This window comes from Platichthys flesus, chromosome 2 (genome assembly GCF_949316205.1).
Source record: "Platichthys flesus chromosome 2, fPlaFle2.1, whole genome shotgun sequence".
Classification (NCBI taxonomy): domain Eukaryota; kingdom Metazoa; phylum Chordata; class Actinopteri; order Pleuronectiformes; family Pleuronectidae; genus Platichthys; species Platichthys flesus.
This window is the reverse complement of record NC_084946.1, coordinates 2,593,124-2,609,756: the sequence shown is the minus strand read 5'-3', so window position 1 is coordinate 2,609,756 and position 16,633 is coordinate 2,593,124. Positions and strand designations below refer to the sequence as shown.

At 39.8% G+C, this 16,633-nt stretch overlaps 1 protein-coding gene and 1 non-coding gene across 3 annotated transcripts; both read left to right on the top strand.

The window, feature by feature from the left end:
- Positions 1-4,248: 4,248 nt before the first annotated feature.
- LOC133959317 (casein kinase II subunit alpha) lies at positions 4,249-16,135 on the top strand. 2 transcript variants are annotated; one of them, XM_062394451.1, is made up of 13 exons: positions 4,249-4,396; positions 7,754-8,076; positions 8,174-8,285; positions 8,393-8,494; positions 9,567-9,617; positions 9,862-9,921; positions 10,010-10,093; positions 10,750-10,860; positions 11,691-11,792; positions 12,111-12,211; positions 12,435-12,583; positions 12,672-12,761; positions 14,602-16,135. In XM_062394451.1, the coding sequence occupies exons 2-13, from the start codon at positions 7,976-7,978 to the stop codon at positions 14,697-14,699; spliced, it is 1,161 nt and encodes a 386-aa protein (XP_062250435.1). In that variant the 5' UTR covers positions 4,249-4,396; positions 7,754-7,975; the 3' UTR covers positions 14,700-16,135. The 2 variants fall into 2 exon arrangements, with proteins under 2 accessions (XP_062250435.1, XP_062250425.1); XM_062394441.1 differs by having other exon boundaries at positions 14,584-16,135.
- On the top strand, positions 9,668-9,807 carry LOC133974884 (small nucleolar RNA SNORA57). Its single transcript, XR_009924711.1, has one exon. It is a non-coding gene; the product is annotated as a small nucleolar RNA SNORA57 (small nucleolar RNA).
- Positions 16,136-16,633: the final 498 nt, after the last annotated feature.

The following is a 16,633-nucleotide window of genomic DNA, read 5'->3' as shown; positions in this document are numbered from 1 at the left end:
TTTAGGCCTACTTGTCGTCCCTAAAGTCTTTAAAAGTAAAGTAGGAGTCAGAGCTTTTAGCCATCAAGCTCCTCTGCTGTGGAATAAACTACCACTTTCAGTTCGGGTGGCAGACACCATCTGTTCGTTTAAGAGTAGGCTCAAAACCTTCCTTTTTGATAAAGCTTATAGTTAGAGCTAATTAGTGCAGCAGAACGTTACTTGTTCTATTTTATGACACATGACACACGGAGCTTCTTTTTCCAGCTTCTCCTTCCTCTTCTCCATCCCTATCCCCCGTCCCCGGAATCCCTTTGCTTTATCACCCGCAGATCCAGGGCCTCTGTGGCCGCACCATGGATTGCGGTTTGTTGATCGCGCACAGGGGGTCGCGGTGGTGGATCCAGTGTGGCGGATTCTGTGTCGTGTGGGCTGATCGTGGTGGTGGTGGCGGACCCTGTGTGGCGGATTCTGTGTCGTGTGGGCTGATCGTGTAGGTGGTGGCGGACCCTGTGTCGCGTTGGCATCGGGTACGGGCATTGGACCAGGGCCGCGGCGGCGGCTCGTGGTGGGTGGCGGTGGACGGTGACTGAGGACTGGAGTGGCGTTCTGGTCTGGATGGTGGATCGTGGTCCTGCTGGTTGCTGACCATGGACTGTGATTGCAACGGGACTGCTTGGCATGTCATGTTGGGGTTGTCCTTCGGGATGCTTACCCTCATCAAATGCTGCTAGAGACCCTAATCTTTAATCTTGAAGACTTTAATCTTGATGATGTTTTCTTGCACGTGGCATCTATTGCACTTCTGTCCGTCCTGGGAGAGGGATCCCTCACATGTGGCTCTCTCTGAGGTTTCTACGTATTTTTACCCTGTTAAAAGGGTTTTTAGTAGTTTTTCCTTACTCTTGCTGAGGGTTAAGGACAGAGGATGTCACACCCTGTTAAAGCCCTATGAGATTAATTGTAATTTGTGAATATGGGCTATACAAATAAAATTTGATTGATTGATTGATTGACAATATCTGCACTCTAACAAGTAAAGCCCCTTTCACCAACAAAAAGCTGATTCTCCAGAAGGACATTTCCCGGCCACTTCTTTCCGGCATATAATTAAACAGTACTCAGCACTTCCCTTCAGCCCATAAAGTTTGCTGCAGTGTAATTACAAGTAGCCTTTGTTTGACTGAGATTTTTAGAAGATATGTCCCCTTGATCCTGGACAGCGTACGAACACACACTTTGTGACATATATTAAGTTTTGACACTGAAAGGGGAAAAACTCCCCTTGGTATAAGGAAGCCTGTTGATCTGCATTTTAACAAGACATGACATAAATGCGATTGAAAGCATGCTGTAAGTGGAAGATGGATGGGAGGAGGAAAAAAATTCTGAAACTTTGAACCAGTGTCAACACCTAAAGCAATTGTTTGGAGGATATCCTCAATCAAGGCCCCAAAAGCACAATGAATAGTCTTGCTGACAGAAACGCGCTGGCCCCAGCAACCTCTTTGAACCGCCTGCAGTGAAGAATGAGTGCTGCTGCTCTAAGGCCACTGTGACATCTGAACTTTGCTTCTCATTGAACAATGCCAAATTGATATGTCACTCATCTGATACTGGCTAATACAGATCAAATGTTCTCTGTATTATAGTCATTTCTGGCTTAACTAAACTAAATTACATAATTAGATAAATTACAGAAATTTAAATAAGCATAAATTTAGATGGCCCCTTATACACGACAACCCCCAGCCACCCACTCACCATGTCTTCTGTGTGTGCCGCCTATTCCTTCTAGGTTCCAATAGAATGCAGTGCACAACAGACTACACATGCATGGCAGCTTAAAAGCTAATTTATTGAGAGATGTGTGCAGTCCACACAATATTAACTAAACATAGTTTCGACAAAGAACTATGAGGGATTTAAATGAGGGATTTTTGTGCCACCATTGTCGGACCTGTGCTCCCAGGGGTGCTATCTACTTCGACCTACATTGAAATTAAGGAGCTTAAAATATATGTGCATGCGTTACCTAAAATTTTTTAAATACCCATATAATGTAACATCCTTCAAGAGGTAAAAACAAGCACATAAATGAACAAGAGCCATGTCAGAACTGCAGAAACGAGCATTAGTGTAATGTACAAGAGGTGTAAAAGATAGTATAACATAATATCAAAGTAAGTCTAAGAGCATTATTAAAGATTGAAGGGCCTTTGCACCCTGAAATCTTAAATCACATGTTAGATGTCTATAAGAACCCTGATTTCAGATCCTGATCAGCTCCTTCAAGCATTATCTCTTTATGCTGTGTTGCATGAGTATTGTGTTATATCAGATGAAGAGTTTGCCTGTTTTTTTATGTTGGGGTGCCCCCTTTTGGACATAGTAGGGACTTCATCCCCTGATTTATTAAATACATTTTTTATGACTTTTTCTCTAAATATTTGTTTTGAAAGAATGTTGAAATAACAGATTCAACAGTTTATAACATTGATCATGTTGGATGTGAATTTAGTTTTGTTGACTGAGACTAATCCTTCAGGAACAGCATCTAAAAAGATTATAAAAATAACCATTCTCTCATCTTTTCAGAATGCCTTGTCCAAAACAGGAAAAAGATATACTATTACTATGTGCTAATTTAAGACCGCTTATTTAGCGAATTTGTACTTATATTGAAGCATGTGCCTAAACCTTAGGCTGTATATAAAAGGCTTAAACCAAAGTGGCATGGAATTGATTTATTGAATTTCCATATATATATGTCTTTCTGGATCATGACCTTGATCAGTTACTAGTCGTAATTTGAAGGGCTCGGTTTTTACTGGTTTTGTTTGGTTTCATTTTAGGTGAAATGCAGAACCTTACAGACTTTCTTTTCTCGAGTGAAAGAGATAAACATTGATACTGAATAGTTTGTAGCCGTATTAGAGAAAATGTACAGAATACAGTACAATATGAAATAAAATAAAATATGATATAAAAACAGAACAGAGCTACGAGGTGCATGGCTGGATTTAAGGTAAACAATTGTCATGATGGACATAATAAAATTTTACTGAGATTCAGTATTTAAAAAATAGACCTTATAGAGATATTTTTGTGTCTTGAAGACAAAAGGAGCAGATATTTTAAAGAGACATTTTTTGACAAATGCAACATCAATCCACTCTCATTGGAGTGGGATCTGTATTTCTGGGTCAGGTGAAGATGTTGCAGGTTCTCCATCTGTAATGATCTGTTGAACATTGAATGAGGAAGACATCAAGAAGACATCTCTGAGGTTTCTCTGAGGTTTCTACATATTTTTACCCTGTTAAAAGGGTTTTTAGTAGTTTTTCCTTACTCTTGCTGAGGGTTAAGGACAGAGGATGTCACACCCTGTTAAAGCCCTGTGAGACGAATTGTAATTTGTGAATATGGGCTATACAAATAAAATTTGATTGATTGATTGATTGATTGATCAAGATCTGCTCTTCCTCATCTGAAAATTGGAAGACAACCTTAGAAGAAGTCTAGTAAGTGGCTGATCTGTATTTACGCAGTTTTGCCATTCACACTTTTCACACAGTGCATCTATGTGCTCTTTCTCTACCAAACACTGCCTGTGCAGCCTTAAGGAGCAATTTGGGGTACAGCATCTCTCCCAAGGACACTCAGTCATGCGGAACAAAGGTGACTGAGATCAAACCGCCGACATTCTGCTTAGTGGATGACCCGCTTAAATTCTCAAGCCACAGCCATCAAGAGCCCTACTGTTCTGTGGACACACCATGAAAAAACATGAAACATTAACATTTTAAAATAACTGACTAAATATTTGCCATTGTCATATTTTGACAATATTTTTGTATTGCAGGTATGATAAAACAAGGTAATACTACTCCATAGTGTTCTATATTCTCAAATGTACTGTATGTTCTCAAATGTAATGACAAAGTGTATATCAGCCATGCATAACGTCTGTAATGTTCTTCAGAGCATGTGGTAATAAGGTCATCGATGGACCCTGTCAGCGATTTTAGGGATGGAGAATGCCACAAAGCTCCAAAACAGTTTATTATTTTTCTTAAAGATATAGATTCAGAACGTGACATGTTGTTTTGTTCTTGAAACTTCTGCTACGTCCACATCGGGGTAGAGAATGGCATCAATGCTCCAATAATTCAATGAACGTTGAGCAGCAATGCGTGGATTGTGGTTTTAATGGCCTGCGACATTGCAGTGGTTTGTCCCTCCGCGGCTCCCACTGCAACACTCGGAGACGGCGGTGACGGTGGGCAGCCATATTGTCTCTGAAACAGCAGAAATCCCTCATAGGCACACCGTATACGGAGGGAGGCGAGAACCGTTGGCCTGGTAAAACTCTGCTCTGCTGGGAAGCATTCCGGTCGCCGGGTTGATCAAGGGGGTAAGTGTCCGCTGTCGCACTTAGTCTGCTGCCCGTAGAGCCGGCTCATTTTCTCTGTTGAAGCTAGCGAGGGCTAACGTTAGCCATGCTACAGTTAGCAGGCTAGCAGTTTGGACCCGCCTACAGACGTCAACTTTCCAACACCTTGAGCTCGCTGTCGATTAATCAGGGCTTTGCTAACTAGCTAATCGTACACCACCGCGTTTTAGTTACCTGCAGGTGTTGCTCTGTGGAAATGTCCCCTAAATCTTCAGCTTTCACGTCAACAGGACGCAAACATTGCGGATGTCTCTGTGAGCAGCTGTTGACAGTTTCCTTGAACTAAACGCCTCTTTTATCTGCTAATCATTGTTCCCTTATATGATAAAAGTGGGAGCAAAGTCAATGTACTACTGTATGTGGCAGTGACGTGTCTAGAAACATGAAACACTGAACAGATCACTAGATCCCCTCCATCCGGAAAAGGTCTTCAGTCATGTGGCGGTGCATTATACATTTTAATATTTAGTTCACTGTGAATTATTCCAAATAATGTATTTCCTTACTGGAAGACGAGACACATCGGGCCCAAAAACCAATTAGTCGATAATATTTGCGCTTTTACCCCCACGCTAGTGAACGGTGAGTTCCGCAAGTGTATTCGTTGGTACCAGGGTTAGGCTGATAACCCAACGTTGTTTAAAAACGAAATATAAATTGTCAATAATGAATTAGATGAGGATCCTGTGTAGCAAGCTGCTTTATTAATACCCTAGCCTGTTAAATATTTATCAAACACAGTAGAGCAAATCCATCCGATAGCTCACCACCACTGACAATTGTTATATACTAAATGAATGTTTAAAATAATGGAATGGACAACTTTGCTGTTAAAATAATAGTCTGCATCATGATCCACTTGTCAGGGGGACATCATTGCACTCCATTAATGCAACACACCTGCTTCTGTGAGGGAGGTGACAATAGTTATGTACTATTTAAATCTTAAACCAGAATTAGATCAGCAACCGTGGGGTAAATTAACTCACTGAGCCATGATGGAGTGAATAGAGGAAGACATCATGTTTCACGCAATTGCACACAAGTGCATGCACATTCACAAAAAGTCAGGGAACTGTAAGGGGTCGGCTTGATCATTTTAAGCAAATTCTTTAAACATCAATACAGACTCATTATGTCTCAGCTCTTTTACTCATGTAGGCAGTTTCAACTGTAGTTTCTGTCTCTGTAGGAGGCCATACCGCTATAGCTATTACACATCCCCTCTCTGTTGCAATATGAAGTTTACCTTAAAGTGGAACAAGGAAGCTACAATCTCCAGCACGAAACCTGGCTAGATGACACTTGCAAACATCTAGCGTTACAGATTTTTCATGACTTGACCCACAGCCTTCTGTGAGTATCATTTTCTGCCAGCAAAATTTTAGGAAGTCTTATGTAACAGTCTGTGGAATATATAAATGAGCATTACAATGTATTCCAGTGAGATCTACTCTTAGTTGCCAATTTATTTGGTCACCTAGCTAGCTTATACTAATACAATCTAAGATATTAGTTCACAATAAATCCTCAGATCATGAAGTCTTGTTTTAGTTGAAACAGTTTTTAAAGCTTTGTCGACCCAATAAATGCTACTTTGGGAAGATGTAGGTTGTGATTGAAATTTGATAATTTTGCTTACACTTCAACACAACAATATAAACCTGTCTTCTCAACAAAATCACAGCCCTCCTTATGGTAGGATGTCTTGCATGACAGTTCTATTTACATGAGTTTTAGGTTAGTTTACATTATGAAGTGGCAATTGAACATATATTGTTTACAATTTAGTGGAAACAAAATCAAAGTTCTCCTGCATCAGCACTTCATTGATTGCAACTTGCCTCATTTACAATATGGGACAATTAAAATCTTTATCTCTAGCTAGTAAAAATTCTGGACAAGTATGTTTTAGTCTGTGAATGCCATGAGGAAGCTAATGAAAAATATGCAGACCATATTGTGCACACTTTTCTACATAAATTTAGATACGTGTTCTTAACTTGACCTGTGTTGGAAAGATGTTAACATGTGAGTTGCTCTGATGGTTGGTTGGCAGTAGAGTGGTAAAGAATAGATTTGGCTGTTTTCACAAGATCAATAATTTGACAACTCATCCCTTCCTGCTCCAGTAATTCAGTGGACTGTTGTGAGTAAGTTGTGAATTTTTGTAAAACACAATTCTAAAATTATAGAATAAATAATCGATTTTAACCATATAAAATTCGTAATTCAATGATAAATTAGAAGTTATCGATGATCGGCATGCCGAGTGTCCTTGGGAAAGATACTGAACCCCGAATGGCCCATAGATGCAGCATGTGAATGGGTGTTATGTAACGCAAGACTAGAAAATTTTATTTACTATTATACTATTTCATCCATCTCTATCTTGTCATTACTTCATGACTATAGCTAAAAGTTAAGCTAAGTCCACACTTGACATGTTTAACTTTAAAACATTTCATTTTCGCTACATTTGGAGTTTTCATGAACTTAAAACAGAACAAATAAAAACGGTCTCTGTCGACATAATTTTACTGGTTCTGTATAAGTTTTAATTCACGTCCATTGTAACATGTCTGAAAACGCATATCTATCAACCTCTTATTTACACTGGGAATGCGCATATCGGTCTTAAATAGGAAGGCATGCGTGTGACAGTGTACATGCGAAAAAAAAAGCTTCCCTCCTACACATGTAAGCATTACTCATTGTAAAGAATTCATTCTGTCTGGCATTGCATGCAAAGACAATACCTGCCGGTAAAGTACGAAGAATTGAGTGAATGTTGTGTTAAAGGACAGTGATTATTTATATGTGGAGCTAAAATGCTTTTGTGGGTAGAGACTTTCTTTTTTAAATGCTTTTTAAATGCTTTTTTAAACATCACGGTGAGAGTAGCTTAAAAACATGATTTGTGAGCCCCAGCTCCCTCATCACAGAAGTCGGGTACAAAGCTAGTATGTGGTATGCACCAATCCAGCTGACAATAATATGCTCCCTCATGAACCAGACATCTCTAGGTCGTTCATGATAATATGTGACGTTATCGTTCCTGTATTAACTCAGATTTACTTAGTGAGACAGAGCAAAACAGTATTGTAAGGTTTGTTAGCTTTAGCTAGCTCGTCATCAGCCAGGTTAGTGTTGCCTTTACTGTCAAATAATGATCTCATTGACAATTATTTTTAATTTCCTATCCCTGTTAATTTATTGGTGGAGACAGTTTATACAGCAGGGATGGCGATACTGATGCACAAGCATTAACCCTTGATTTAGTTTTTCTAATCTTTTCTCTCTCAACTTCTCCATTAGCTATTCCACCGTGCCCCTGGTGGCCCCTCCCCCATCCTCAAATAAACCCCCCCCTACCCCAAACCCCTTGTCCTGTTGGGATCACCCCCCCCCCCCCCCCGCCCACATACACACTTATTCCCTACCCTCCCTCCTCTTCCTCTCTCCATCCCATCCTCCCTATACTCCAACCATCCTTTGCTGCGATAAAAAGTCCCCACCATCTCTGCCAAGCTGTCGGACATGTCAGGACCCGTGCCAAGTCGGGCCCGAGTGTACACAGAGGTCAACACTCACCGGCCCAGGGAGTACTGGGACTATGAGTCCCACGTAGTCGAATGGGGGTAAATACCTTGTTGATTCTCACACACTTGCAGTATGCTGCTTGACGGCTCTTAACCCAAAGTGCTGTTTTGCTGTCCTTTTTTTCTCCCTTCACAGAAACCAGGATGATTTCCAGTTGGTGCGAAAGCTTGGGCGTGGCAAGTACAGCGAAGTCTTTGAGGCAATCAACATCACCAATAATGAAAAGGTGGTAGTGAAGATACTCAAGGTAAATCTCTACAAAGACAGAGTTCAAGATCGAGTCAGCGAATCTGATTGAATGATCAAATTCTCGTTTGTCCCATCTCACAAACCTCTTCATCCTTTTCCATTTAGCCTGTGAAGAAAAAGAAAATCAAGCGTGAGATCAAGATTTTGGAGAACTTGCGTGGAGGTCCAAACATAATCTCCCTCATCGATATCGTGAAAGACCCTGTTGTAAGTAAAACTCGACTCTGTGGTCATTGTTATAGCAAATGTATATATTGTTCGTGTTTTACATTTTGTTTGCTCGGGTTCTGAATAAACATTAATGTACCAATAGCGTGGTGAGCCCACCACCTGTGCAAGATTATCAATTTCACTTTGGCTGGAGAAGTATGTGTCTGTAAGTACTCAGCCATCGATGGCTAGGTAGATGTGTCTAAGCAGTTATACAGTTTAGTAATCCTATGTTGTGTCAGGGCTCTCTCCAAAGAAGGCGATGAATTAAGAAAAAACTACTTACAGGAGGAAGGAATAAGAGTCAGTGTGTTGTTAGTATTTTGTGTTGTGTAACTGAAGGCAAAAATACAAATTGCTGCCCATGCTGTTAATTGATAAATCATAAGTTTAAAGCACCCAAAGATTTTCTGCTTGTATTTACATAATTGTAAACCGAATTACTTTGAAGTGTGGCGCAGACCAATGTTGTTATAATTCATCACTTGGGCCCTGGCTATGTGATTTTTAGATGCATATATATATATATCCTGCTGGTATATATATATATATATTAATAGCATATCAGACATGTAATAGATAAGTAGTGAGAGCTGTTGGTCAATTGTAGCTCTAATTCACACTGTAAGCAGCAATTATAATTTTTGGGTGTGGTCAGAGACTAATAAAAGGTTAGTTAAGAGCATGTTCATAAATCACATGACATTTGTTCAGAATGGCAGTACATATTTCCACCTCATCTTTGGTGACGCACGTGAGCCTGTAGTTTGTGGGATAAAATGGTAAACAAACCGATTTGCCGAAAGTGAGACCCGGCCTGATGACTGTCCACATGTTTGTCTCCTGACTGAGTTTCCCTGCTTACTCATGTTTGCAGGAAATTAATGGACATGTTTGAATGCGGCTTAAGTGTTGCTGACAGTGTGGCTGCTTAGTTAGTTCATTCAGAGTTTGCTTTAGTCCCTTAGTTTATTAGTCTTTGTGATTCAGACAAATTTAACTGCAGTCAGTGGTAGTTGTTGCTGGGTGACACTGCAACCTATTTAATACACAACGTTTACATTTGCAGTCCCGGACACCTGCTTTGGTCTTTGAACATGTCAACAACACAGACTTCAAGGTAGGAGCTCTTTATATTGATTTTTAAAACCTTGTGTGACAAAATGGAACCCTCCTGTTTTGGAATGCTCAATGTTTTACTTTACTCGTGTGTGTATGTGATGGAGGAAAATGAAAGAAGTCCAGTGCTATGTCTTCTGTGCCAGAAAGTCAACCATTTTCTGCTTCTATCCTCAGTCACCGGCACAATCCTATCTGTTGACAGGTCCATTAAATAAGACTAATTGCTTTGTGTTGGTTTACAGCAACTGTACCAGACCCTGACAGACTACGACATCCGGTTCTACATGTACGAGATCCTCAAGGTGAGTCTTCAAGCTGCCCTTCAGCTCCTTAGACGTACTTGGAGCAAGAACTTTCATACTTATAGTCCCTTTGCTCGCTTCTCTGTAGGCCCTGGACTACTGCCACAGCATGGGAATCATGCATAGAGACGTGAAGCCACATAATGTGATGATCGATCATGAACACCGCAAGGTGAGTGATTCACACAGTCAGAGTTTGTACACCTTCAACCAAAACAAGACATCCGGATTGCTGAAGACCAATAGAAACAAATGTCAAGAGTGCTATTTTATTCCACATATTCATGTGTCCTGTTAAAATATAAAGCTATGGAGAGAGTATTAGTTGATATTTATTGGCATTAACAGAAGCCAATAGCACTGAATGTGCATCATGCCCCCTGTGCAGACAGTATATGGCATCACAAAAATCATGACAACAGCCAACTTTTTGCCACCACCTATGCCTGTGGATTTAACCAATGAATTGGATGTCATCTCTCCCTACGTATCATATGGAGGGGGTTAAGAATTCCAGAAAACTTTTTCATTGGACACTAAATGTGAAAATGCCTATGAATTAGTCATCAAACAGATACATTACATTACATGTCATTTAGCTGACGCTTTTGTCCAAAGCGACTTACATTTTTAGTACACTCAACATTTATGAGGGGCCATTTAAGGGTTCAGTATCTTGCCAAGGACACTTAGGCATGCAGATGGTAAAGAGTGGGATTCGAACCAGCAACCTTCTTCTTTTATTTTATTATTATTAACATATGAATAAGTCGGGTTTTTGTCATGCCCATTAGAAGAGCTGTCTAACTGCTTCATTTCTGTCTGTAGTTGCGCCTTATTGACTGGGGCCTGGCTGAGTTTTACCACCCAGGACAGGAGTACAATGTCAGAGTGGCCTCCCGCTACTTTAAAGGACCTGAGCTCCTTGTCGACTATCAGGTTTGCCCATAAGATTGGGTTCTTCAGTTTGGATTTGGTATATTTGAATTATGTGATATACGTTGGTGGAGATCTTTTTGTTTGGCCAATGGCATTCCGTAGGACCAGAAGTATCTGTCCCACATAAACAGAGATGCTGCTGTTGACAAACCAAAGCATTTTTACTGTTGGATCTTTTATATATAATATATATAATTAAAAAAAACACGTACACAGCAGACCAGAGAGCTCAAGTCAGACATCTTAGTTTTGGAAACTACCAGCATTTCCTCACAATCAATAGCAACATTAGCAGTAAGAGAGAAAGAATGACAGAGGACGGACCATAACTGGGACCAGTGACGGTATTTTTAAACCTCACTCAGTGTTTGAATAAGAATTGTACATTTGTTTCCAAGGTTTTATTTTTGATTCATGATGACTTAGTTTTTCTAAACATCACTATAAACTGCTCAACACATTTTGATTAATTATAATTAATCAGGAAAAAATAAAAAATTCCTGGTCTGGATTTTTGCTGTTACCATTTTAAACAAATTCCTGTTTCATGGATTAAAAAAACCTCTGAACTGAATTTCAGTTTTGATATTGATGTATTATCAATATATATATATATATAAATATATATATAGGTCTGGCAGGATCCATAGACAGATAATTTGCCTCATCCAAATAGTCTTTGTATTGTCAGTGGCCCACACTGCAGTTGCAGGTTTAAAAAATTGTGTTTATTGCTGATTGCCAGAGGGAGCTGGATCATTTACATTTGGTGATAAATAAGTCATCTTTTAAACAGACGTGGGTTCCTCTAAGACGTGTGTGTGTTTCAGATGTATGACTACAGTCTGGATATGTGGAGTCTTGGCTGTATGCTAGCAAGCATGATTTTCCGGAAGGAGCCGTTCTTCCATGGCCATGACAACTATGACCAGGTAAAACCAAAGCAGGCCAAATTCTCCTGCTGGTCTCCTTCAGCACCTGATATGTGTTTGGAGGCGTATATGGCCACTTTATAGTAAAAGCCACATAGGTCTTTTCATTACAAAGCCAGGATGATGGCAAGAGTCAACAGAAGGAGCACATCGACTCAATAAAAAATAGCATATCTGGCCACAGATCTCATGAAAGTGAAGACCACCTAGTTTTCTATGAAGGTTTCAGTGTCTCCGGAGGTTACAATCTGTTTGTTCCTTGATATATTTATATATATATATATATATATATATTTTTTTTTTTTTTTTTTCTTGTAGTTGGTGAGAATAGCCAAGGTTCTCGGAACTGAAGACCTTTATGACTACATTGACAAGTACAACATTGAGCTGGAACCTCGCTTCAATGACATCCTGGGAAGGTGAGATCTGGTACCACAGTCACATGATGATGATGATGTAATAGTTATGATGGCTTTTGCTTGGTTGCCATTTGTAGTACAGAAAAGATGAAAAGGCAGATTTAGCAATGCTCCATGATGAACATGTATTTCTATCATGTATTGATTAATGATCAGAAGACTCCACTTTCTTCAGTGTAAATTTATGTCCTAGTTCAGGTGTTTATTTTGTTTTTGCCCGTAGGCATTCTCGCAAGCGATGGGAGAGGTTTGTCCACAGTGAGAATCAGCATCTGGTCAGCCCAGAGGCTCTGGATTTCCTGGACAAGCTGCTGCGCTATGACCACCAAGCCCGGCTTACCGCCCGTGAAGCCATGGATCACCCTTATTTCTGTAATCCTTCATGAATACGGCTTCCTAGATAATCCAATGGTTTTGTTTATCAGAAGGAAATTACTTATTTATGTTATGTCCTCCACAGTCCCCATTGTGAAAGATCAGTCTCGTGTGGCCGGATCAACCAACCTGCCCAGTGGGAACACATCTGTTAGCACAGCCAACATGATCACTGGTGAGAACACGTGTGCCATTAAGTTATCACACTGCCACACTATACTCTCGGTAAAAGATTTTGACAGGATCACTTTTTCTCCATAATGTTTCTTTGATATCAAACCCGGTTAAAACGATTTTAACTATTATTAACTCTTATTATATTCAAGTAGTACTTTTGATGGTAATTTCTGTTTTGTATTTTACATTAAAGTACTGGAAAACAACTGATCAGATATCTGCATAGTGTAAGCATATTATCTAGACCACTGATCTCTTTCACCTTTGACCTCACCATTGCAATGCATAAATATATATTTGGTTACATATACTTTACGTTCACATCAGTGTAGGTGTCTTAAATAATTGGGGTACAATGGACTCAATGTTGATTTAGAGAATATGGTGGTGTAGGCCAACAGCTGTCAGTTTAGCTGATTGTTCTGATCAGGCTGTTTTCCTTGAAGAAGTGAAAGTCCGTCATAGGGTTGAGAATATCATTATTAATTGTCAAATTTACCTCCATAGTGATTAATATATAATGAAATACCCATCTGCACAGGATTTTCCATTCCCCTAGCTGAGAGTTTTTGATTCTTAGAATAAGATCACACATTGAACATTAAGTTTTTAAGAAGCCTTCGAAGCTTCTCTTAAAGGGCCCATATTGTGTTAAAAAACCTTTTCAGGGCTGTTTTTTCATTATCCATAATTACTTGAATAGGATCAGTAGGAAACCTCAAAGTATTCAAAACAGTCACGCCGCAGGCTTTTTTACTCAGTCCATTCTAGGAAATATGTTATTGAAACTTCACATTACGTACTTCCTTCCCCGTATGATTTCATTCGGATATGGGCCCTATTAAATACAAAACGTAAAATTGTCTGTTTGACATCTTTGAAAGGAAGATGAACTGTAAATAGAATAGAACACTTGGCTTGTTATCTCACTGATATCAGATAACCTTCTGTACTGACATTAGCAAACAGCATATTTATTACTCTGTCTTTAGCCAGGCCGTGTTGGGATAGCACAGGAGAGACTTGACCCCATCAATGTACTCATCTCAGGGCCCCTGCATCATGGAAAACCTGGTAACTGTCAGGAAAACGATAGGGATTGTAGAAGTTAGGTACAATATCTTTTCTGCATTTGTGGTGGTTTTTACGAAAGAAAGACCTGACTTGTTGTCAGGAAGGAGAATAAAAGATGAAATAACGTATTTTTATTTATGTCACAAGTATGGCAAAATTAAATTATCATTTAAAGCTTATTTTCATTCTTTAACACCCTAATCCTCCCACAACCCTCCCCTGGTCCAAAAGACGACGTAAAGAGAAACACCTACATGAAACAGAAACAAAAACAAATTAATGAAAATAAAATAAATTTACAGGCATTAACATTCATAGAATCAGTAAGTTTCTTGTTTAAGCAATTTACCTACAAACTAAAAGCTCAGCGTACATTTAATGAAGCAGTGCTTTTTGTCGAGTGGAAATACAGAGCTTTCATTATGAAATATTTGGGTTTAAAATTGTGGAGATTGACTCACGGACCTCTGAAATAGCTAACATCATTCAAACATTCGTGTGTATATATAATCTACAAAAGTGAATAGTAATAAAGTAAATGCAGTTTCATTTGTGTAAAGTGGAATGATGCCACTCAGTGACTTTTGTGCTCTCAGTATGATTGTTTCCCATCATACTTTTCTGTTTTGGTTTCACTTCATTTATCCAGCCCGAGTTCACAACACCTTGCTTTAACTTTTGGTTGGGTTATGCCTGAGCAGACTCTATGTTGTGTCTTTTCTAATGCTGTCTGTGACTCATCTCAGGTATCTCTGCCTTGCCAGCCTCCACTGCCCTGGGCCCTCTTATTGGCTCGCCGGTCCTGTCTGCTGCCACCATTGCCCTGAACACCCCGGTGCCCGCTGCTGCTGGCGCCCCGTAGTGACACCCCCATCTAAATCCACACATACTCCACCTCATCTCCCCCACCGACACCACCATCCAGCATGGGGGAGAGGGAAACTAGACAGGTGCCTCTCTGCCAGCCCCTCCCACATCCAACCTAACTCAGCGTGGCTGCGCCTCACCAACCCTCTGTCTGGAGGAGGCTGTCATCAAAGAAAAAAAGAGATGTTTTTCCTTCTCAAATGAACGTGTTAAGCTGACATCTGAAATGAATGTTCTGTGTAAATGAAACATGCAGGTATTCCATTTATTTTCCCACAAGCTGTAGTGAATACAAATGGGTGTATGTTTGTATGTGGGGAGTCTGAGAGCGAGTGTCATCCATGGCTGACTCTGGGTTTTATCACATCCTCCTGTGTGTTTTAGTTTGGGTGGTGAAGGCACTGGTGAGAAAGTAAATCAACAAGAGGCAAAAGAAAAGTTGGCCATCAGGACCAAAAAGGAGCACATCCTGAATAGTTTACTTCTGCAGCACTGTCAAAAACGAGACCTGAAGACAACACTTAGTTTACCTCCTGACGAGTCTTAACACCCTCAAGATCAGAGAGCACTTTGGAAGTGTTTGGTGCTGTCCCTGTGCTCCTGGTGTATGTCAACACAATGACACTTCAACACTTTCTCTGCCTGAGTAGTTCTGTTAAACATATTTTACCATACCAGACCACCAGTCATCTTTTGATCATGTCCGGCGTTGTTAAAGCTGTCCTGAATGGACCTATATCCAGCTGACAGCTGGATATGGGTCATCACCATCCAGTGGTTGGATCAACTCTAGTGTTCTACTTGGAGCTCCTAAGAAGCCAGATAAGGGTCATTCAGGTTCCTGACGAAATATTTTCTCAACCGTGCTGCTTTCTAGATCCTTGAATTGCTTCAAGGGGCTTTTCTTGAAATAATTTCAAGACATAACCAAAGTTTACTCAGTAGTTTGGACAAAGAGACTGATCAAACATTTTATTTTGTGGCCGTTAGTCATGGACGGGCCTTGATACAGGTTGAAGATGTGATATCTAGTGAACATGCTGACACCATGATAAAATAAACCTCTGCAGGTGACTGAAGTGCTGTTAGTCTTGTGACATGGGTAAGCTTAGTGATGAGTTATACAGTTTATTCGTTTTCCCCACCATGTTAAGGGAGGAATAGAGGTTGAAATGTGGAATAGCACTTGTAGGGTAGAATCATGCCCCGCGTTTTAGTGTCAAAGTTTGAAAGTGTACGTTTTAGACCCAGCACATACACATCTATTTTTCCCCCATTTCAAAACCTTAAAATGCAAATAAATTCAAACATGTACACGTTGACCTGTGAACGGAGCAGTCCCTACATCACTGTATATATTTTTATGTTCTTATGTAGAAGACTAGTATTTGAAAATATTTGTGTAAATAAACGCGTTTTATTTATCGGGTACATCTGGTTGATTTATATCTGTCCTGCTCCTGCAGGCTATTCTCACACTAGCAATGTGCAAGTTAGTCCATAGTCCTCATTTTGTTAAAATGGATTGTAAGTGTGTATCTGACCTTACTCAGTTTTCCCTTAAATCTTATGACTATCTTCTAAAGTTGTCCTACAGTTTTTCTCGATTGCTTCAGCACAATTTTGAAAACAGGACCCGGGTTTTCAAAACTCTACACCCAATTAGTACAACCTCACACCCAATTAGCAGAACACCGCAGATCCTTTTCAAAATGAAACACTCAAAATTATACACTGATTTATAAAAGACATATTACAATATGAAACATTTGCTGTTGCTAACCTAAAACACTTTAAACAACTCCACTTTTCAGTGATTAGAGTACTGTAAGTGAAGTACACAGAGAAAGTGCAAATATACAATAAATTCACCAAACACTACACAAGACCAATGATGCAAACTGATGAAAATATAATTTATTTCTCTCC

What these genes read in the sequence shown, in the direction of transcription:
- LOC133959317 (XM_062394441.1), top strand. Translation starts at nt 7,976, where the DNA reads ATGTCAGGACCCGTGCCAAGTCGGGCCCGAGTGTACACAGAGGTCAAC. An exon ending in TCAACAACACAGACTTCAAG is followed by an intron (nt 9,618 to 9,861) that starts GTAGGAGCTCTT and finishes GTTGGTTTACAG; the next exon opens with CAACTGTACCAGACCCTGAC. An exon ending in CATGGATCACCCTTATTTCT is followed by an intron (nt 12,584 to 12,671) that starts GTAATCCTTCAT and finishes TGTCCTCCACAG; the next exon opens with TCCCCATTGTGAAAGATCAG.